This window comes from Pezoporus wallicus, unplaced genomic scaffold (genome assembly GCF_028554395.1).
Source record: "Pezoporus wallicus isolate ANWC-B61680 ecotype Strahan unplaced genomic scaffold, APGP_CSIRO_Pwel_v1 contig_5767, whole genome shotgun sequence".
Taxonomy (NCBI): domain Eukaryota; kingdom Metazoa; phylum Chordata; class Aves; order Psittaciformes; family Psittacidae; genus Pezoporus; species Pezoporus wallicus.
The window spans coordinates 9210710-9229272 of record NW_026640599.1 but is presented as its reverse complement, the minus strand read 5'-3'; the positions used below and the strand labels follow the sequence as shown (position 1 = coordinate 9229272).

The 18563-nt window shown below is 41.1% G+C and overlaps 1 protein-coding gene across 7 annotated transcripts in view; it reads right to left on the bottom strand.

The window, feature by feature from the left end:
- Nucleotides 1-18563, bottom strand: part of CNKSR2 (connector enhancer of kinase suppressor of Ras 2) — a 213027-nt gene that overhangs the window by 5678 nt on the left and 188786 nt on the right. The window contains exon 21 of one of the 7 annotated variants that reach the window (XM_057419592.1): nucleotides 10558-10921. The exons of the other annotated variants lie outside the window; for them this stretch is intronic. Within the exon in view, the coding sequence (XP_057275575.1) occupies nucleotides 10917-10921 (5 nt within the window). The 3' untranslated portion in view covers nucleotides 10558-10916. Of the gene's footprint in view, nucleotides 1-10557; nucleotides 10922-18563 lie in introns of those variants that run through there. 7 annotated transcript variants of the gene reach the window in all.

Below are 18563 nucleotides of genomic sequence, written 5' to 3'. Positions count from 1 at the left end.
TGTACAGTCAACCCACACAGAAAAAAGGAAAAAAAGAGAAATAGTGCAAGATGTAGTAATATTAGAGTAGCGTACTGGCAGAGATCTCATCTCTAGTACTGCAGTTAAATATGCTGGTGACTTTGTTGTTACAAGGAAAGGAAGCCCTGAAAGCATCCTGCTGAAGAAGGTGATCAGGGATTGGATCTTGGCCCGAGAGCGCTGATATGGCATTCAAGATTATATTTATAAAGGTGGTCTTAGAAGGACATGTCATTTCCTTCCTAGAAAAGTCCAGTTCTTTTTGCCTCCCATTTTTGATACTCAAGAGTGTTGTTTAATAGTCAGTAATGCTGTCACTTGTTTTCTTACTCTATTATCTGAAGGTTCACTAGCAGACTACAGACTTGATATAAGAGCACATTCATGGCAGTTTACCCAGCCTCACGGCAAACCAAACCAGAGCTGTTTGCATTATAGGTTTGTTTATTTATTTGTTTACTACAGGTTTAAAACTATTTATTCTAACTAACACCAGGAGCATTTTAAAGGAAAATTGAGCAAAGGCGGGGGATGAAATATTACTCTGATAGGAGCATTTGAAATGCTTCGTTTAGAAGGCATCAAAACATTTCAACTTCTCACACACCGTTTACCTCTGAAGAAACTGTTTGATGACTCTATACAAACTTGGGAAGTGCATGGAGCAGCTGAGTGGTGACCAGGAGTGGTGACCCTCTCACACCAACACCACTGTACCCAACACAGCTGGCCACTGCTTGTGCACAGCCCCCCAGCTCTCTTCAGAGCCCTTGGGACCCTTCTATCCAACTTGGCTTTCACAGTGGTGTATGTTTTCCTGCCCCAAGGTGCCTGTGTCCTCAGGATGCTTTCATGAAAGCTCTTGTAGGAAGGCTACAGCTGTTTGGTTTCAAGCACTACTTTTATTCTGTGAGTGACCGTGCACCAAGACATAGCCATCTCCATCCACTACACGAAAGGTTAGTACATGATAAAGTGCCCATATGTAGTGAACCTCAGTCTTCTCAGATATTCAGAGAGGGATTTTTTATCGAGCATCAACCTGGAGGTCAGCTAGTGTTTAGAAGTGACATTTCTAGGAGATACCCAAGGCAACTTCCCGTTGAAGCCCATACCATGCAATATAGCAACTACTCACCTCAGTATCAGGCAAGAACTCCAGAGACCCAAGTCTCTGCATTCCATCACAAAAAGTGTTCGCATTTGTAGAGATCTTTATGCAATCAAAGAACTTTGCAGACAGCAACTAGTTTAGCTATATCTCTTACCAGTTTATCCCTTTACCTTTTTAGGAGGTAGCTGTTTTTAAAGCACTTCTTTTTAAGAGATATGGAAGTCAAGTAGGGTTTGAGGACTTTTATTGATGGAGGTGTTGTGGGCTTGTACAGAGCTCCTTAAATCCTCTCATCGTGTGCTACTTTGCTTGGGGAGCTGGGTTTATCACTGTAAGGGGCAGCCAGGACTTTAAAGAAATAGAAATGTGATAAATTTCTCTTTCTTGTGGATTTCTTATTAAACCATCTAATTAAAGGGCAAAAAAGTCAGTATCTAAATATTCAAGGATCAGTTAAAATCCTCCACAGTCTTGATTTCTATGCTTTCTTCAAAAGTCCATGCAGCTATGAGATCAGATGTTTGGGATCTATCCATCAGTTTATATTGCTGAATACTGAAGTCCGCCATTCTGACAGCTGGGGAATGGGAGTGATTTGCTAAATGGCAAAGGGGAAAAAAACCCACCTCTATCTGACACGAGTATTTTATATTTCTCTCTTACCCTTGTGCAAAGCAGGAAAGATCTTTTGTCCGTTATGCTCCCCAGCAGCATTGCCACATTGTATCCTCTGGGAATTAGTGGGATTAGTACAGGGACAAACTGCTGAAGAAGCAAGCCAGTGCTTTGGCTCCATGTCATCACTTTGCTAAGGTGATCTACAGCCTGGACCAGCAACCACACACCACATCCAGGCTTGCCATTGAAAACCCATGGCTTCCTCAACCACCAGAGGTCCTCAACATGGCAAAGGACCTGAATGACAGGTGCCTTTAATAAACCTGGAAGGCAGCATGGCCTGTGCAAGCTCAAATGCCAGGCTGGGGAGCTTGTGATGCCCTCCCTTTCTGCACCACTGGCCTGGCAATCTGCATGGCTGATGCTCCTCAGGGCTCATCTTCTTGGGCAGGCACCTAATGTGAGCCTCAGTGGGGCTGCAGACAGAGGATTTCTACCCTTGCTCCAAACGTGCTCTGAGGCTGCACGGGAAGAGGCACAGGACTACAGGGGAATGATGCAGGCAGGGTTAGTCAGCAGAGCACTGATGACAGGTCTTTGAAACGCATCAACACATCACCTCCACGCAGCTTGGGCTGCTTCCCCCAGGCTCTGTCACTGCCTCGGTACTGCAGCTGTGGAAGGTGTGTATACAAGGAGTTGGGATTTCCTATAAAGGAAAGCGCAGGGAAGAAAAAGAGCAGGTCCCTTCCCTTAAATGTCTTGCTGGGGGTGGGGAAACTTAAACAGGGCACAATGCTGCCTTGTTCCACCCATGGCGGGGGAGAGGGCAGCAAGTGTCATGATAACACATCCCAAGCCCTTAATACTTTCCAGAGGAACACTGAAGGTGCTGGTACTGCTGCTCCCAATGGCTCTCAGTAGGCGGGAATGAGATTACACATGAATCTCCCCTCCCTCACCCTTCTGCTAAAGGCTTTGATTGATTTCCTGTAGGTGTTGGTGAAACCCTTGGCACTATAAAGCATCTGAGGTACTTGATTAGATGTACAGCTGAGCTCAAAATGTATTTTCTTTTTCTAAATTGGTGGATTTGTATGTGAGTCATGCTACTACAGCAGGGCTGCCTCCTTAAGGAAGAGTAAGGCCTCAGGTACTGACTTGTTCAAGTAGAAAATGTGGCTTAATGGGATTTGCAGATGACCTCAGAACATCCTCTAATGCAGCAGGTTGTTTTTTACCCTCACTTGGCTGCTGAGTCATGGGTTGCATCTCTTTGTTTCTCTGAATACACTGTCAGGTATTTATTTTCACATACAACTAAAAAGGAGGGTCTCTTCTCTGAAGCAATAGGTTTATCCCCTTCCCCACCCAAGACTGAACAACTGTGTAACTCTGGACTACAAATAAAGATTCATAAACTGCAGCACACAAAATCTAAATGCAGAACTGTATCTTCCAAATGCACAGGTAATGAATTTTGTAACAGTGAAGCATCTGCTGTGTCTTCAAGTGAATGCAAAGCCATTTGCATTACATTCAGAATACATCAGTCTAGTAAATGGTGTGTTATTATTTTTCATTATTCTGCTTTCCACAAGGAAGAATTTCTGAACCTTTTGTACTTCGTCCTTGCTTCTTAAAATGGAGCAAATATTTGTACCCACCTTAATGTTTCCTCTGGAGAGAGAGATTGTGGGTGAAACTTTAAGAGGTCAGGAATGGTTTGGGTTGTTGGCATTTAGGAAAAACTGGTGAGGTTTCTTACACTGTGCTGTCATTTGTTGTTGAAAAGAACATAAGCTGAGCTCCACAATGTACTAAATGCAACCACCTCTTTGCTCCGTCAGGCTATTCATCTTTCCATTATTTCCCTCTTATAAACCAAAATCCTAAGAGCAATAAATAAGAACATCAGACACTCGAGTGAAAAGTGACTGGAGAGAAACAGTTATCACTGGGTATTTACATGGATCAAGAGATGATTGGTCCCTGTAAACTGGTGATTCAGGAAGATGGTACTGAAATAGGATCATGGAGAAGGTCACTGTTGCAAAGCCAGCTGTCTAACACATTTTCCTCTGGACACAAAGAATCTCTAGGCACACACTTCTCAAAAATGTGCTTTAAGTATATGGAATAACATCTGGTAATTTTCAGTAGAGGTTCTTGCACTTCGGTGACTCACTCTCCCTGTAAAAGCTTGAGCCACCAAAAGCTTGCATGGTTTTCCTCTTTCAGTGAGGCACCAGAGGAACCTGGGGCCACGAATGCATACAACTGCCCATACAAGGATAGTACAACTCAGCCAATCATAAATTTTGTCACCCACTGTGCTGACAAGGACAGATTTTTCAAAGGTTACGGCTCTCCTTTGAGTCCACCTTGTGCTTTGCCAGTGCCTACTAACACCACCCAGGCTCATCCCATTGTCTTTAGACTTCTTTCCCTGACTGATGGACACTGCTGATGGCATTCTCCGTTTTCCAGCTATCCTCTTTGCTACCTTTACAGCTTAGTGATTTGCTTTCCTTCGCTGCGCAACTCCCTCTCATGCACGCCCACTGCTCTAGTTGCGATTAGCCCTGCATTTGAATGAAATTACACCCTCTGCAAATCCTGAGAAAGCCAAACTGCTGCGAAGTCTGCGACAGAGCGAGAACAAGGCACAGTCAGACTGAAACCCCCTGGCTCCACTGAAATGTTAACTCCCATTTCCATTCCTTCTTGTGAGCTCACTCTGGCAGAGGAACCAGCTCAGCTCAGCTTTCTCAGGATCTTAAGGAGGCAGTTTTTTGCTAGAATACATCACTAATTATGTGATTACACAGCTGCCATGTTATTCCCCCCATACAAATTCCAAAGATTTTCTTCCAATTTGAATTACAACTTACTGCTTCCCTTTCATATAGGGGAGGCCTCTACCTGAAGCCTCCCCAGACTTTCTGTGAGTGTTAGTAAATGTTCCACCAAAACAGAGATCATCCCTGGCCTTTAGAAAATGGTTTCAAACTAGATGAAACAGGCCCTGATGCATGAATCTCTGGGTGCTTTGTTTTGATTTTTCTTTGCCTTCTTGACTCTGACGCACATATGTTGGGAACAGAGAAGCTTACCTACCACAGGCTAACTAATAAGTGATATAATCCCAGGACCAACCAAAGGGTTTTTGTAATCTTCTTATGCCACAGCATGTTGATTATGCCATGTCTAACTAAGAGGTCTATCAAATCCCACCTGGTTCTGCAATGGTTTTACAGGTAGGTAGTGCAACAGACTTATGTCTGCTGATCCCTTAGGAAGGGGAGGCCCCCTGCATCAAACTATCAAGCTCCAGTTCCAGCTATCTGCTGGCCCAAGTGTGCTAATAGGCAGGTAGGAGCAGGGAGTGTAACATAGCCACAGGGTCCCAACCCAAGAGACCAGTTAGGAGGAAGACAGAAGAGATCTCCTTATATTTAAAGTTAAAAAGCAGAAGGATCAATATGGGTTTTAGGTGTGTTGGAGGGGAAGGGAGAGAAGAAATTTTCCAAAGAAGGATGTGCAAGGCTTAAATCCGTCTTTGCTGCTGTTTGGGTTAATCATTAGAGTTCAACTGCACAAGAGGGAGAGATACCCAAATGCTTAGGACGCAAACAACCAGGAATTACAGTCATTTTTTAAACTATTTGGATGGATGTCAGGCAGATTAAACTAGGTATTTCCTTTCCTCCCAGATTACAAACTAAAAGGAATGAAATGGTGAAATCAATGAAAGGATTACAATTACAAGGAGATCGTGTCTGCACAGTTGCGTGCTGCATATGAGATCACCCCTGCACAGGTATGGGGGAGCCATGGTGACATGGAAAGTCAGTTTTTGGTAGGAAAATGATACAAGTCACATCCCTCATTACTGACAAAAAGAAGAAGTAACAGTATTTAACCCTGGCAGGAAGTGCAATGAGATGAAGTTCAGGTCTACATGGAAGACAGCTGCTAATCAACTGCTCTGTGTAATACAGAACAGATTTTCCTGTTAAAGCATAAATAGAAACCTGTGTCATCTCCTATGCCACATTAAAATCAAGGCCTGACTGGGATTGTGAGTATGCCTGTGCATGTATAGCCATACACACCTGTGCATATTACATGTATCTACATACTTGTATATATAATGCTTTCCACAACTGATGAAGAGTTTAAGCAAGCTGAAGAAAAGCTGTTGGCTTCTTGTGCAATGTCTGGCCTTTGCAACCCTTTTCTCTGTTATTCTTTCTCTTTACCTGCCCTTTTTTTGATTTGTGTAATCCTCCGTCCTGATTGGCCCCATGTATCTGCAAGTGCAGGATTTTTCCCAAAGACTTGAATCAAGGAAGGGAGAAGCAGTGTTTAAAAACAAGCTTTCACCCATGTGTTTGGTGAAACATTAGTGAAGGAGGATCAGAGAACATGTATTAATTTATATGGTATAAAACCATCCTTTCTTCTAAAGCAGAAGTATTTTTGGGTTACCAGGATAGTTGTACATGTACATGTAAATGTATATGAAAACCTCCAGGCAAAAAAAGATATTTCCCAGAAAGGGTGTTCACTGAAATGGTGAACACAACAGAGCTCAGCAATATGCTGGAGTTTTCCACTCAACGATACGAGGCTGCCTTGCCTCTCACATATATGAGCATAAATTGGTTTCTTGAAATAAAGTGAACTGTGCAGGCAAGTGGAAAAGTCATCTCCCATATGACAGATTTCTGAAGGCATTTCAGATGTTTTCCACTGTTTGAACCAAGTTCAATCAGAAGCAGTTAGGTACCCATAACCACTTTTAGAAGATCCAACCCTAGCCTTTGTAAGGCCTGGGAGATGCTAAATTTTTGCTGTGACAGCAAGATCTAATTCTATTTGTGAACTATTTATGGCACTAGTGTTTTTTTTTTCCTTGGATCAGTAGATCCCTGCAAAACTCTTTTCCTCTGAGGTCACCCTTCTGGTGATATTCGAATGGCAAGCCTTGCGAGCCACTGCTGCCACAGACTGCAGTTTGTGAGGCAGCAGGTGAGAGCATGTTCAACCTCCTGGCTTCACGGGACACCTGTGCTGGTCTTACTAGAAGTCTCACACCCAGAGGCAATCACCTCTTTTCAGCTTTCCTTGCAACTGGAATTGCTTAGTAAAACCAGCTGACACTAAACTTGGCATTAAAAAAAATAATCAGTCCTCGAGGTTTCTCCCAGCAGACCTGTGTTGCTGTGCTGACAGTAACATTTAGGCATTTTCAGCATCCACTTAGGAATGAAGTTCAGGTGCCAGCAAATAGGTTAATATGTTAGTGAGAAGGGAAAACACAGGCAGAGGGAATAATTAGCTTGCTCTGTTCGTGCTGCCTCTTGACAGCTCTTACACACCTCGAATGAGCACCAGGAGAAGCTCCTCATTTGCTCCCAGCCCTGCTGTTTCATGAGCTTATACTGGTGGGCCGTGATTTCAGAGAGAGCATAAGAAGAAAGAGGAAATAACTCCAAAGCTTCCCAAAGTAACAAGGAACTCTGATCAGTGGCAGAGCTTTTTGGCAGCAGTGTTATCCTTTGGTATTTGGACACAGTACTCTACTCATTAAGTTGCCTCAGAAAGCATCAGTTTAACCTCGATCTGCTGAACTGATTTTAGTGGCTCCCTGGGAGAATTTTAACATGATGAAATAGAGAGTTTGACATTTTTCTGTGCCACACATCGATATAAGTGCTGTTTAATTTTACCACAAGCTACCGATGTTGAAGTGAAATAAACAGAGCAATTACATTTTGATGGTACGCTTCCCCTCAGTTCTCACAGTTCAGAAACAATGAAAAACTTGTCTTTATGAGGTAAACCAGTAGCTGAAGCAAACTGGGTAAACCACTACATGTTTGGGGATGCTTGTGACTTTAAACAGGATGAGGATGTCCCTATGGATACACCTCACAAGGGATACATGGAAGCAATTACTCCTTCAGGAAAATACTTTTTTTTTCACAAACCTAAGCTGTTACAGCACATGATGGTGTGAAAAGTTAAATGACAAATGATACGGGCACAGTGACATTACTCACCAGTCAGAATCAAGCCACAGTCATGCTTGCACAACAGCAATGCCTGTCAAGGTTTATGGGCTTGATACCTGAAACAAAGCCTGAATGGAAGAGGTATGCATTTCTGGTGAGCAACACTATTCCTGGTAAGAAACACCCACTGAGAAAATGAACTCTACTTTGGGCTGCATCACAAGTTTGCTTATTTATATGGAAATGTAGCACCGACAGTGAAACACTTGCATCACTTAGGAATTGAAATCCTACTTTCAACGTGAAAGAAACACAGCAAATCAGTCTGGGTGGGGGCCAGCTCTCTTAGTTACCTCTGTAATGCACCACAGTCTGTTGGGGAGGCACCTCCTGAGGCATTTATGAAAGGGGCCTGAAATATTTCTAAAAATGTTATCTCAGAAGAAGTCATATTTATTCAGATATTCAGATTTCTCATTGGATTTATAATTGCACATCATGATAGCTGCACTGATTAGATTCCAGACTAATTAATCTGCACTCTGATTTACATGTTATTTACGTAGGGCATGACACTGCCTAATACAAAGCACCCCTTGTCAGCTGCTGAATGCCCATCACACCACCACGGTCTGTAAGCACCACACAGAGTTCAAATTACCTTTGAGAACCAGAGCTATTACTGTGATGAGAAACAGGCAATACCATGTGGCTTCTCTAGGCATTGCTCATGTCATCAGATGTCATCACGAACTTGTGAACACGTATACACCTTAACATAAGGATGTCTCTCATAACTGACGTCATCACCCAGGAAAGGTCTGTTCCCCATCCACTGGGCAGAATGTGTTTGCACACAAAAGAAACAAGAGAAAGGAAATAAACATCAGCCCTGACAGACGATGGTTACGCAAAGGCAAAACTGAAAATTTGGTGGCTTATTTCCTTTATTAAGCCCAAAATAACACCTTTAAAAAATCCTGACTTCATGAATAAATCAAATGCTTTCATTAAAGAAACGTTTACTGCCATTTTCTATACTTTATTTTAAGGCATACAGAAAATATTTAACAAATGTGTATGCAATTAAATGCTAGGGACTGCTAATTACACCCCTTCTGAATGCCTCTGCAAAACAAAGATACTCAGTACAATATGTTAGAAAGCATGGGGAAAAGAAAGAGAGGAAGCTGAAGACAATCTAATTCATATTAGCACAGATATATGCTGGCCTTTGGCTACGAGCAGCAAATAAGCCAACGGTATAACCTCAAATGGCAGCCAAAGGACATTTTTGAGTCACATCTTTGCTTCTGCTTCTCTAATTCATTTCCAAAACATTTCACCTCTAACTAATTATGGAATTTAATGACAGAATGTAAAGGACTGGCTGGGGTTGCAGGCCATTCCAACAAGGCTTTAATGGCATATCCTTCAGGTTGCAGAATCTATGTACTTAGCAGTGATTTATCAGACCTGGCAGAAGCAGGTACTTCAAAGGCAACCTTATATAAAAAATAAATTCTGCCTTTGCCAAGCACTGGAAAGAGCACTAAATTAAATTTTAAAATCAATTCCTACAGACAAGAGAGTCATAAAAACTCAGTGGGTTTGTCTATTTGGCCAACAGGCAAAAATTTATGACAGTATAGTTTTGTAATTAATAGTAGCAATACAGTGTATGTTTTTGATCAGAAAAAATTAAAGATGCCAAAACAACATTGCTAAATATTTAGGTTGATTTGTGACAGTCCCATTGAGCAGAAATACAAAACATGCATTTTGATGAATTTCCAGCTAGTTTGTCATACTATACTTTTTATTTTTCAAAAAAGAATATTAAAACTATTATAAGCTTTTGTCACCTGCTGTAAGGCAGAATGATGTAATTTTATTCACTGCACATTTCCTGTTTGTGAGGCAAAAAAGCATAATTTACTTCTTTATAAAAGGGAAATATATATAACTATATATATATAATTTTATTGGTATTAACATAATGCAATACCATACATTGAGCAAACAGAAAGAAAACATTTCAAAATACATTTTTTAAAAGTATCTCCCCGTAAGATAGTATGAAATATCAAGTAATTAGCATTAACATTATTACAATACACCCTTAGCCAAATATATTAAGGAAAATCCACATTCTAATCACAGAGATAGAGGCAAACATCAACCCATAGGGGACCCGGAACATAATGATAAATACAATATCTGAATCTACTTCGAGTGACATCCAGACAAATACTGGCCCCAAAACAGCCCTCTGGAGTCTCGGTGTTATACAGAGAATACTTTGTGCCTGGTTGGCCAGGCAGCATCACTCACATGTTTAAGTCCTAGAAGATAAAGAGGAACTGAAGAGTTTATCTGCAGAGTCTAATAAATCTCAGCGCGAGGTATCTTCTCCGTCATGATCCCAGTGTACCCTCTGGTAATTCGTTACAAATCATTAGATAAATGGAAATCTCTGAAATGTCTATACATACCTCCACTTGACAGAATACACTTAGTTTAGCATGACAAAGTAAAGTGATTTCCTTCACTAACGTGAAGCTCGCTTTAATGCTGCATGACTCTGCCTAGTTGGCCTGAACAGGTTCACTGGAGTTCAGTACAAGCAACAGGATTTTACAGTTACCATGGCTGAATCTCTCTTTAATTCCTCGAAGTCTGCAGAACAAAACTGAGTGACATCAAAGCCCTTCCCCTGCCAAGACCCTCTTCCCCTTCCGTTCTCCCATGCCGGGGGGTGGGGGGTGTGTGTGTAATATTTTCTGCAAATGTGCTCCATGTAGACTGGATCTGACTTTGTGCCTAGTCCCATTGTGGAAAGGGTGCATTCTTCAAAAGACTGGCCATGCCCTTTGACACCTTCCTGGAGGCCTCATATCCAGGCATGTGGTTGTCTATGCTTTAACAGGTCTGTTCTCTGTTATAAACATCAAAGTTATTCAGGAAGAACTGACTTTCTGAACGGAGGCCATTAGGTTGCTTGCAAGAGGCTGAAGTTGAGTCTCCGCCGTGCCAATTCTCTAATGATAAGTTTATCAACCTTTGAGTCCAATCGGTTCAGTGCCAAGAGAAGTGGATCCCATTTGACATGGAGAGGTGCTATCAACTCTCGCAGTGTATTAGCCTAATATGATAAAGCAGTGTTACAATATGTTGAAAGAACTGTGATGTGCCATTATTTCCATATCATATTAGTATATTAGAAATACTATCATGCAAACAAGAGCAAATAGCAAATCTGGCATACAGTAGCAGCACTACAGAGCTTTTCTAATCTGCATGCAGCTATGCTTATGAAGACAGAGACATGGCACTGTTCTGTTGTTACAGTTGCTCCATTAAAATATCCATCCCTGATGCAAAAGAAGTATTTAGGGCAGAAAGTTGTATATTCTCTTTGTGGATATGCTTTCAAAAAAGAAGAAAAACCCAAACAAAACAACAGAACAAAGACCAATTAAAAAAAAACAAAGAAACCACAAATAAAACAAGAGAACAATTCACATCCTAACCAATTTGGATTGATTTCCTCCATGTTGAAGAGACATTAGCTCATTTGTTAGCACTGGAAAAGGGTCACATGAACGAGAAGAAAGGAAGCAAACAATGTGCCCCAGATCCACCAAACGTGCTACAAACACAGAAAAATATCCTGCTGGCAACTTTTTCATGAACTAGGACAAGAGATGGCATAAAAAAAATCTGGTTCCTCTTGTTATCCTAGCTGACAATCCAGCATTGTGCAACATTGGGTGAAGGATAAGATACAGAGCTAGGAAATCACGTGATTGTGAAACCACACTGACATTACATTCATCCAAAAGCTAGGCCTTGAGAACTTGAGAAGCTTTGTGGACCTGTGTTAGCAAAGAAAAGAGAAAGAGAGAGTGGAATAAACAGCATACATCTAAGTTGTTAGAGTTTCTGGGTGGCTATGCAGCCTCTGCACTGGCAGTTTCAAAAGCCCAGCTGCTCCCAGTACGTACCCTATTCTATTGTCTACGACACTTATTTGTTATAAAAAATGAAACTACATGGATTTTGAAATCCGTTGTGGTTTTAGATCTCAGATATGAAAAGGTGGGGAGAGTTTTGTTATTAAAAAAACCCCAAACACTTTGGGAAAGAGTTCAACTGTGCAGAATATACATCTGCACCAATTCAATCCAATTTAAAAGGTGAGATTTTTTTTAACCCTTGTTAAGGAGACTTTTTTTTTTCTTTTTTTCCCTTAAAGACAGGATGAAAAAGGAAGGAAAATATCAAGTGTTGCCAGTTTTACTCTTCAACATGTCACAAAAGGTCTGGAAAGCAGAAGTACTGTCTCAGTGACAGAAGGCACAAGGTGGAAAGAATCCCAGATGGAAAGATCGGTGCCATTTACTCCACCCACGGCAGCAATAGGAAAATGAGTTTCCAGAGAGGCAGGGGGTGAGCAATGCTATATGGAACTCAAACCGAGTTCAGGCTTTGCTCCACTGCTGAGATTTCCCGGCGACTCTGTGCGTCAACAGGGAGAGGAAGAAGAAGGGAAAGGAAAACAGTTTATATAACTAAATCCTAAGTATAGCAGTTGAAAGAAGCTTTCATATAACTTCTTGTTTAAAATAAGGAACATTTGATTCTACAACCAAAATGAAAAATAAAAAAAAAGCAACCTCCCCCCCCCCCCCCCCCCCAAAAAAACAACAACAAAAAACTAGCCAAAAAAAAAACAACAAACCCACACCAAAACCAAACCCCTGACAAACAGAAGGCCAAACCAGCACATTTCAGGACTCATGGGGTTGAGGGAAGGGGGGCTTAGTAGACTGAATAAGGGAATGTTTTTCACACTTCATCCTGTTTTATACTACAGTCACAGCATTTATAAGAAGAGTCTTGGATTTGTTTGGAAAAAGGCACTAAGTGAAAGAGCATACTGCTGCCTTCTAGCTATCACTTCTCAAGCTTGTTGTCTCTTGGTTGTTATTAATGTAACTTTATCTCCAAAAATTCAGGAAGTTTGGTTTCAAAGGTCAGGCTTTGGTGAAAATAAAGGTCCCTCTTCATGAAACAAGGTGGCTACGAAATAAGGAAGGGTTATTGAAGATAAGGCAAGGGTATTATCTAGCAGACGTCTAGACCCAGTTCTTCCGCATGCCCTGCCAAAGCATGGTACCTAAATTATGTATGTAAAATCCAACTAGATTTTGGATTAGAAGATGACTATTCCTGAAAAAAACCCTTTCTAATTAGACACACTTTTGAAAAGGCTATTCAGTAATAGGCCTCTCATCAAACACTGGTAAATCTTTACTGTCCCAGCTTGGATTAGTCACAATTTGCATGAACACCTTTTATTATGGCCTCTTAAAGATAAGTGTTAGTGTACACTGTCCTATTTATCTGAAAGTGAATATAATTAACAGGCATTTGAGGAGGCTTTTCTAAATAGATCTTATCATTATTTTACTGTACCACTCTTACTGATAATGAGTACTGTACAGTATTTCCTATTAGTGTAGATGCACTACACTACTAAACTAGAATTTAGAAATTCTGCTTTTTGGTAGTAAAATCATTTTTTTCTTACCATTATAAACCCCACATTTTTCTTTGTGTGTCACAAGCATTAGCAAAATGTTTTATGTAAAATATCTCCAGCATACAGTTCCCTTTCTATATAGGTTTTTAAAATTTGTTTTAAAGCAGAACAAATACAAATAACAAAGAACAAGTAGCGTGCTTTTGGATGGATACTTATTGACACTACAACTTACAAAACTGATGAGACTTGCAAACATTTTGAAAAATAAACCAACTGCCATTCACATATAAAAATGAATGTGACCCTATGAAAACAATGAAGTGAACTTACTGCATTTATCAACCAAATTATGTTTGTATTATTAGAAGAGCTTTACTGCAAATGACTTCCCCAGAGAGGCTGCAGAAACAAAACTGCCTGCTGTAAGTCTCCACCTATTTCTTCAGCTAATTTGGTCACATAAGATGTGAGTAATCTTGCGTCTGGGCAAACCTGTAAACAGTGGGAGGTATTTTACCCATTGAAAGTGTCAGAGACAGAATGCATCAGGGCTGGGACCAACCTGCCAAGCAAGAGCAAAGGGATGCTCTGCAGGCCTTTCCCATCATGTTTTAAAAAACAATAAAAATGTAAGCAGAGGGGAGGAGAAATTTTTCACCTGAGAGAAATGTTTGAGAGTCACAATCAGTAAGGTCTCAAAAGGCCTCTCACACTGTAAGTCCTATGTAAGGAAAGGGACATGGAAGGCAAATCAACAATTTCTTTTTCTCTTTGAGACCTATTTATTGTTAATGAAGGTACAGCAGCCGTCACTAATGAGAGGTAATCTAAGTTAGGGCTTTCACTCTGATGTGCTTTTTAATAAAATGTGTAACATTTTACTGCTGCCACTTGAGAGTACACTTTCTTATGAACGTTCACATCATACATTTTGTCTAAACAGGCTACAAGTTGCTTGATTATTAAATGGTATGATTATGGTAAATTTGCTTATCAGAGAAGGTCGAATAACAGCAGGTTAATAAACTTACTTTTTAAAAAAGTACTTGAGTTTTAGAAAAGGAAATTTCAGATTTCCCATCTATAGTGACAATCAGTGAACTGTAACCACCTTTTGAATCTTGCATGTCTAGTTACATATATTCCCCTAAAGGTAAATACTATGTGTGAGTAATCAGGCTCCGAACAAGAATGAATGCAAAGGCCTTGGAAAAAGAAATCCCCCCCACCATGTACCACAGGCTGTTCCGTGGCTGCTTCTAATTCCAATGGTAGATACATTTTTGTTCTTACTAGTAATTGCCTAAGTAATTAGTAAAACTAGTAATTGACAGAGAGTCTTTGGGAGGAATGCTGGCAGATCTACAAATTGTCCATTGCTCAATGGTAGGAAGCTCCCACCCTCTTCAGGACTGCTCAGGTCTCAGATGCCACGCAGAGATGAAAAGGAGCTGGTATGCAGCCTGGTAATGAGAGTGCCTGAGGAAAGAGGGTTTCAATGACACACCCAGTACAGCCCCCTGACACTATACTCCAAAGCGGCATCTCTGCAAATTAGACTGTAAGAAGCCAGTTAGATGTGCAAGCAGTAGCAGGAGTCAGTACTCCTCTGGAGACTGAGATACTGCAGTAGAGGGCACTAAATCAAGCAACGACAATATAGGAATATGCTTTCTACAAATAGCAAGTTCCAGCTTTTTATCACAGTATATGCTTTAGTGTCCCTCATGTCCTCACTGAGCTAAATAAAGGAACACCAAGAGCACGAATAGTGTATGAGAAAGCACCGCAATGAGGAAGGGGGACTGGGAAGACAGATGGTGGTGTGAGAGGACATATAACCTCCAGTATCTGCTCCTCTACAAGTGCGGCTCTTAGCCCCATAGGACAATGCTTGGGGAAATTACAGGGCTCTGATCAGAAGGCATTCTTCCTCCCGCTTACCACAGTACTTCTAAATGTGCAAATATATCCAGCTTTCATAATATGCAGCTCACATAGTACAGTTATTGCTGAATAATCCTCTATCTATTCACTACTAAGGAACTAAATACCCCCCCAGCAAAGTGAGCAAAAATCCCACTAGAGTTACAATGAAAAGCACCACAAAAACCTTAAAATTCATTGCTAATGTTGCCTTACACACTCCAGCACCACACTACTAATGTACTTATTAGTACATAAAATAAGGTTATTCTCTGCATCATCCTGTCTTAAGCTGTGCATATGTACACTGAATTGTACCTAACTCACCTCATGTGCAGAGAAGACACTGAAGCCTTATAAACTCATTATGCTTTTCCCTGGACTCTTGCTTAGCCCTGCAGCTGCAGATACCACTCTGTCCCTAGGCATAAATACAGACATCACTCTGGTGGTGCATGCTGCAACAACCTTCATTCAAAGCACTCTTACTGCTCCGTGAAAGCCACCTTTGACAAAAAACAGACAGACTTGTAAGTTTGTGGAGACAGAACTCTCAAGGATTTCTAACCTTTTTTTCTGTACTACCTTCTGCTAAAGTAATACCTCACACAGAGATGTCAAGGAAAAAGTTATCTATAGAATATGCATTTGCTTTACCAACATTGTTTCTCTAAACACCGAGAGGCCTTTTGACAATGCCACTAGGGGTCCTATATTATTTCCTGTTTGTTTACGGACCTTTTCTGAAGTGACAAACTTCCTGCTTGTTTGACAAATAAGGATGATACCAGTATCAGTAGCTAAACATCTAATGAAGGACTCAATTTTTGTCTCCTTTTATATGGATTTTTTTTTTTTTTATATTATTCCTAATTCTCACTAACATTGTCCTTATGTCCTTCCATATTAAATACATCTCATGGGTATTCTTGTGCTGTACAGGTAGGTCTCTCTGTAGTATCTGTAAAGTTCTCTACTTTAGCTCGTTACTGGGGTCTTACTGGAATAATGGTTCATGTCGTGGTTTAAACCCAGTCAGGTAACTTGTTCACTCACTCCCAGTGAGTGGTGCCGAGCTGACAACAATCAAGGTCCGTGTCCGTCTCCCCCCCCCTGCACCGGGCTCTCCCCTTCCCCGCTCCCGGAGGAACGGGGAGGAGGATCGAGAGAGTGCAACTCCTACGGGTTGAGACAAGAACAGTCCAGCAACAAATCACCACCGCTACTATCAGCTAAAACAATGATAAGGGAAAATAACAAGAGAAGAGAATACGATACCACCGGCCAAGAAAGCGAGTTCCACCCGGAAGCCCCTGTCCTTCCGGGTAACTCCCAGTTACCCCCCACCCCAGGCATGACGTGCTGTGGTATGGAATACCTCCCCGGCTAGCCCGGGTCAGGCGCCCCGTCTCTGCTTCCTCACAGCCTCCCCTCCTCCCTGGCAGAGCATGAGCCTCACAGAGTCCTTGGTCAGGGTAAACATCACTTAGCAAAAACCGAAAACATCGGCTTCACCAACACTGTTCTCAAACTAGAAGTCAAAACACAGCACTGCACCAGTTAACACAAAGGAAAAAACATGACTGCTACTGCTGAACCCAGGACAGTTCACAACTCCAAGAAGTAGCAGTTTGAGTTGTGGCTCTGTCAGAAATCCACAGTTGCTTTTCCAGAGTAGTTTGTTTTGTAACCATTGTAAACTAATACAAACAGTTGCTCCCAGACAGAGGAAGCGCTCTAATCTGGGACATAAACAGTGAGACACAGTTGAATAACCATGGTCAAAAAGCCCCTCCCCCCCCCCCAAAATAAGCTGTCTGAATTTCTTACAGTTTTATAGATGTTCAGAGGGTGCAAGAGGCAATCAGGACTTTAGTGTGTCACTGGGTGATGTGAATTCTGAGAACGTTATTAACATTTCTGCATATCAGCACTGTAATTGCTGGGTCACACTGAAATGAAGTTAAATATGCGTATGGGACAAGCTTCACCCAGGAGAAGTCTATGTTACATTCAAAAGACAAGCATATGGGGCACATATCTAGCGGTGAGGCTCCTTTCGATCCAATTCTTAGTACTGTTGTAAGCTAAAATTAGCCAGGCTACAATTGTAATAGCATATAAAGCTCAATTTAATCTACCAAACCTTCTGTGCAGTTTACACTGAGAACTGCTTGAAAAGATGTATTTTTTTTTCCTGACCATGAAGCAGGAACTGCAGTTCCACTTTGCTGCCCTGTGAAAGAGTTACTGTAAAGAACAAGAATGGGACTTGCGTTTCCTAACTAATGCTTTGGACTACAACCCTGAAAAAAGAAAGTAATATACTGTTTTTTTGCATGTGTATTTCCAAATGTTTTGATAAGGAATATTAAAGTAGAGTTGGTCCTACTATTGTTACAGACTATCCTCTATATCACTTTTATCAGCAGCATATTTCTGGGAATTTTTATACACTAACTCACTCAGGATTTTAGAAGCAAACAGAAATGTATGGAATTAATTATAATATGTCACTTTTAAACTTACACAAAGAGATTTTTAACTTCAACCAGCAGAGCCACTTTAGACAAAGAACACTTTAATAGCCCATCATAAAGTACCATAATTGCTTTTTCTGATGATGCCTTCCATACTGACAGCAAAAATACTAATCCACTTACAAAATCTCTCATGTGACTAAATAATACAAGGCCAGATTGTCATCTCCCCATTGCCTGCCTGCATCCAAAGACAGAAGACTGAGATGCTGCCCTTGCCACAGCTGCTGACAACTGCAGCAACCTGCCATACTGGCCTAATCTCTTCCCTTAGTGTAAGAAGAGACAGATAAAAGAGACAGATCACATAAACATTGTAAGTAAGTTGTTGATATGACTTTATGAGGTAAAATAAACAAACTGAGCAAAACCTGTCATCTCTGTGCCCTGTTCTATCAAGGCTTTTCAGCAGCTTTTGCTAAAACATCCAACATGAATGGTGTGAAAACCCACACGGTTAGGGAAAGCTGGGAGGGCAGATTATTATGATAATTATTATGATGATGATTATTATGATGATTATTATTACTCACGTTGAGATATTTTAATTGAATTTGGAGCTTACTGGAGAAGCACAAAACATGGGCATTATTACTTATGTGGCGAGGTCATTATGTGAAGTGTTGAAAACAATCCCTGGCTGGCTGTGCCACATATAACGAAGGTACTCCCTTCTTGCTACTCATACAATTATAGAATCACAGAATAGTTTGGCTTGAAAGGGACCTTCAAAGGTCATCTAGCCCAACCCCCCTGCCATGAGCAGGGAC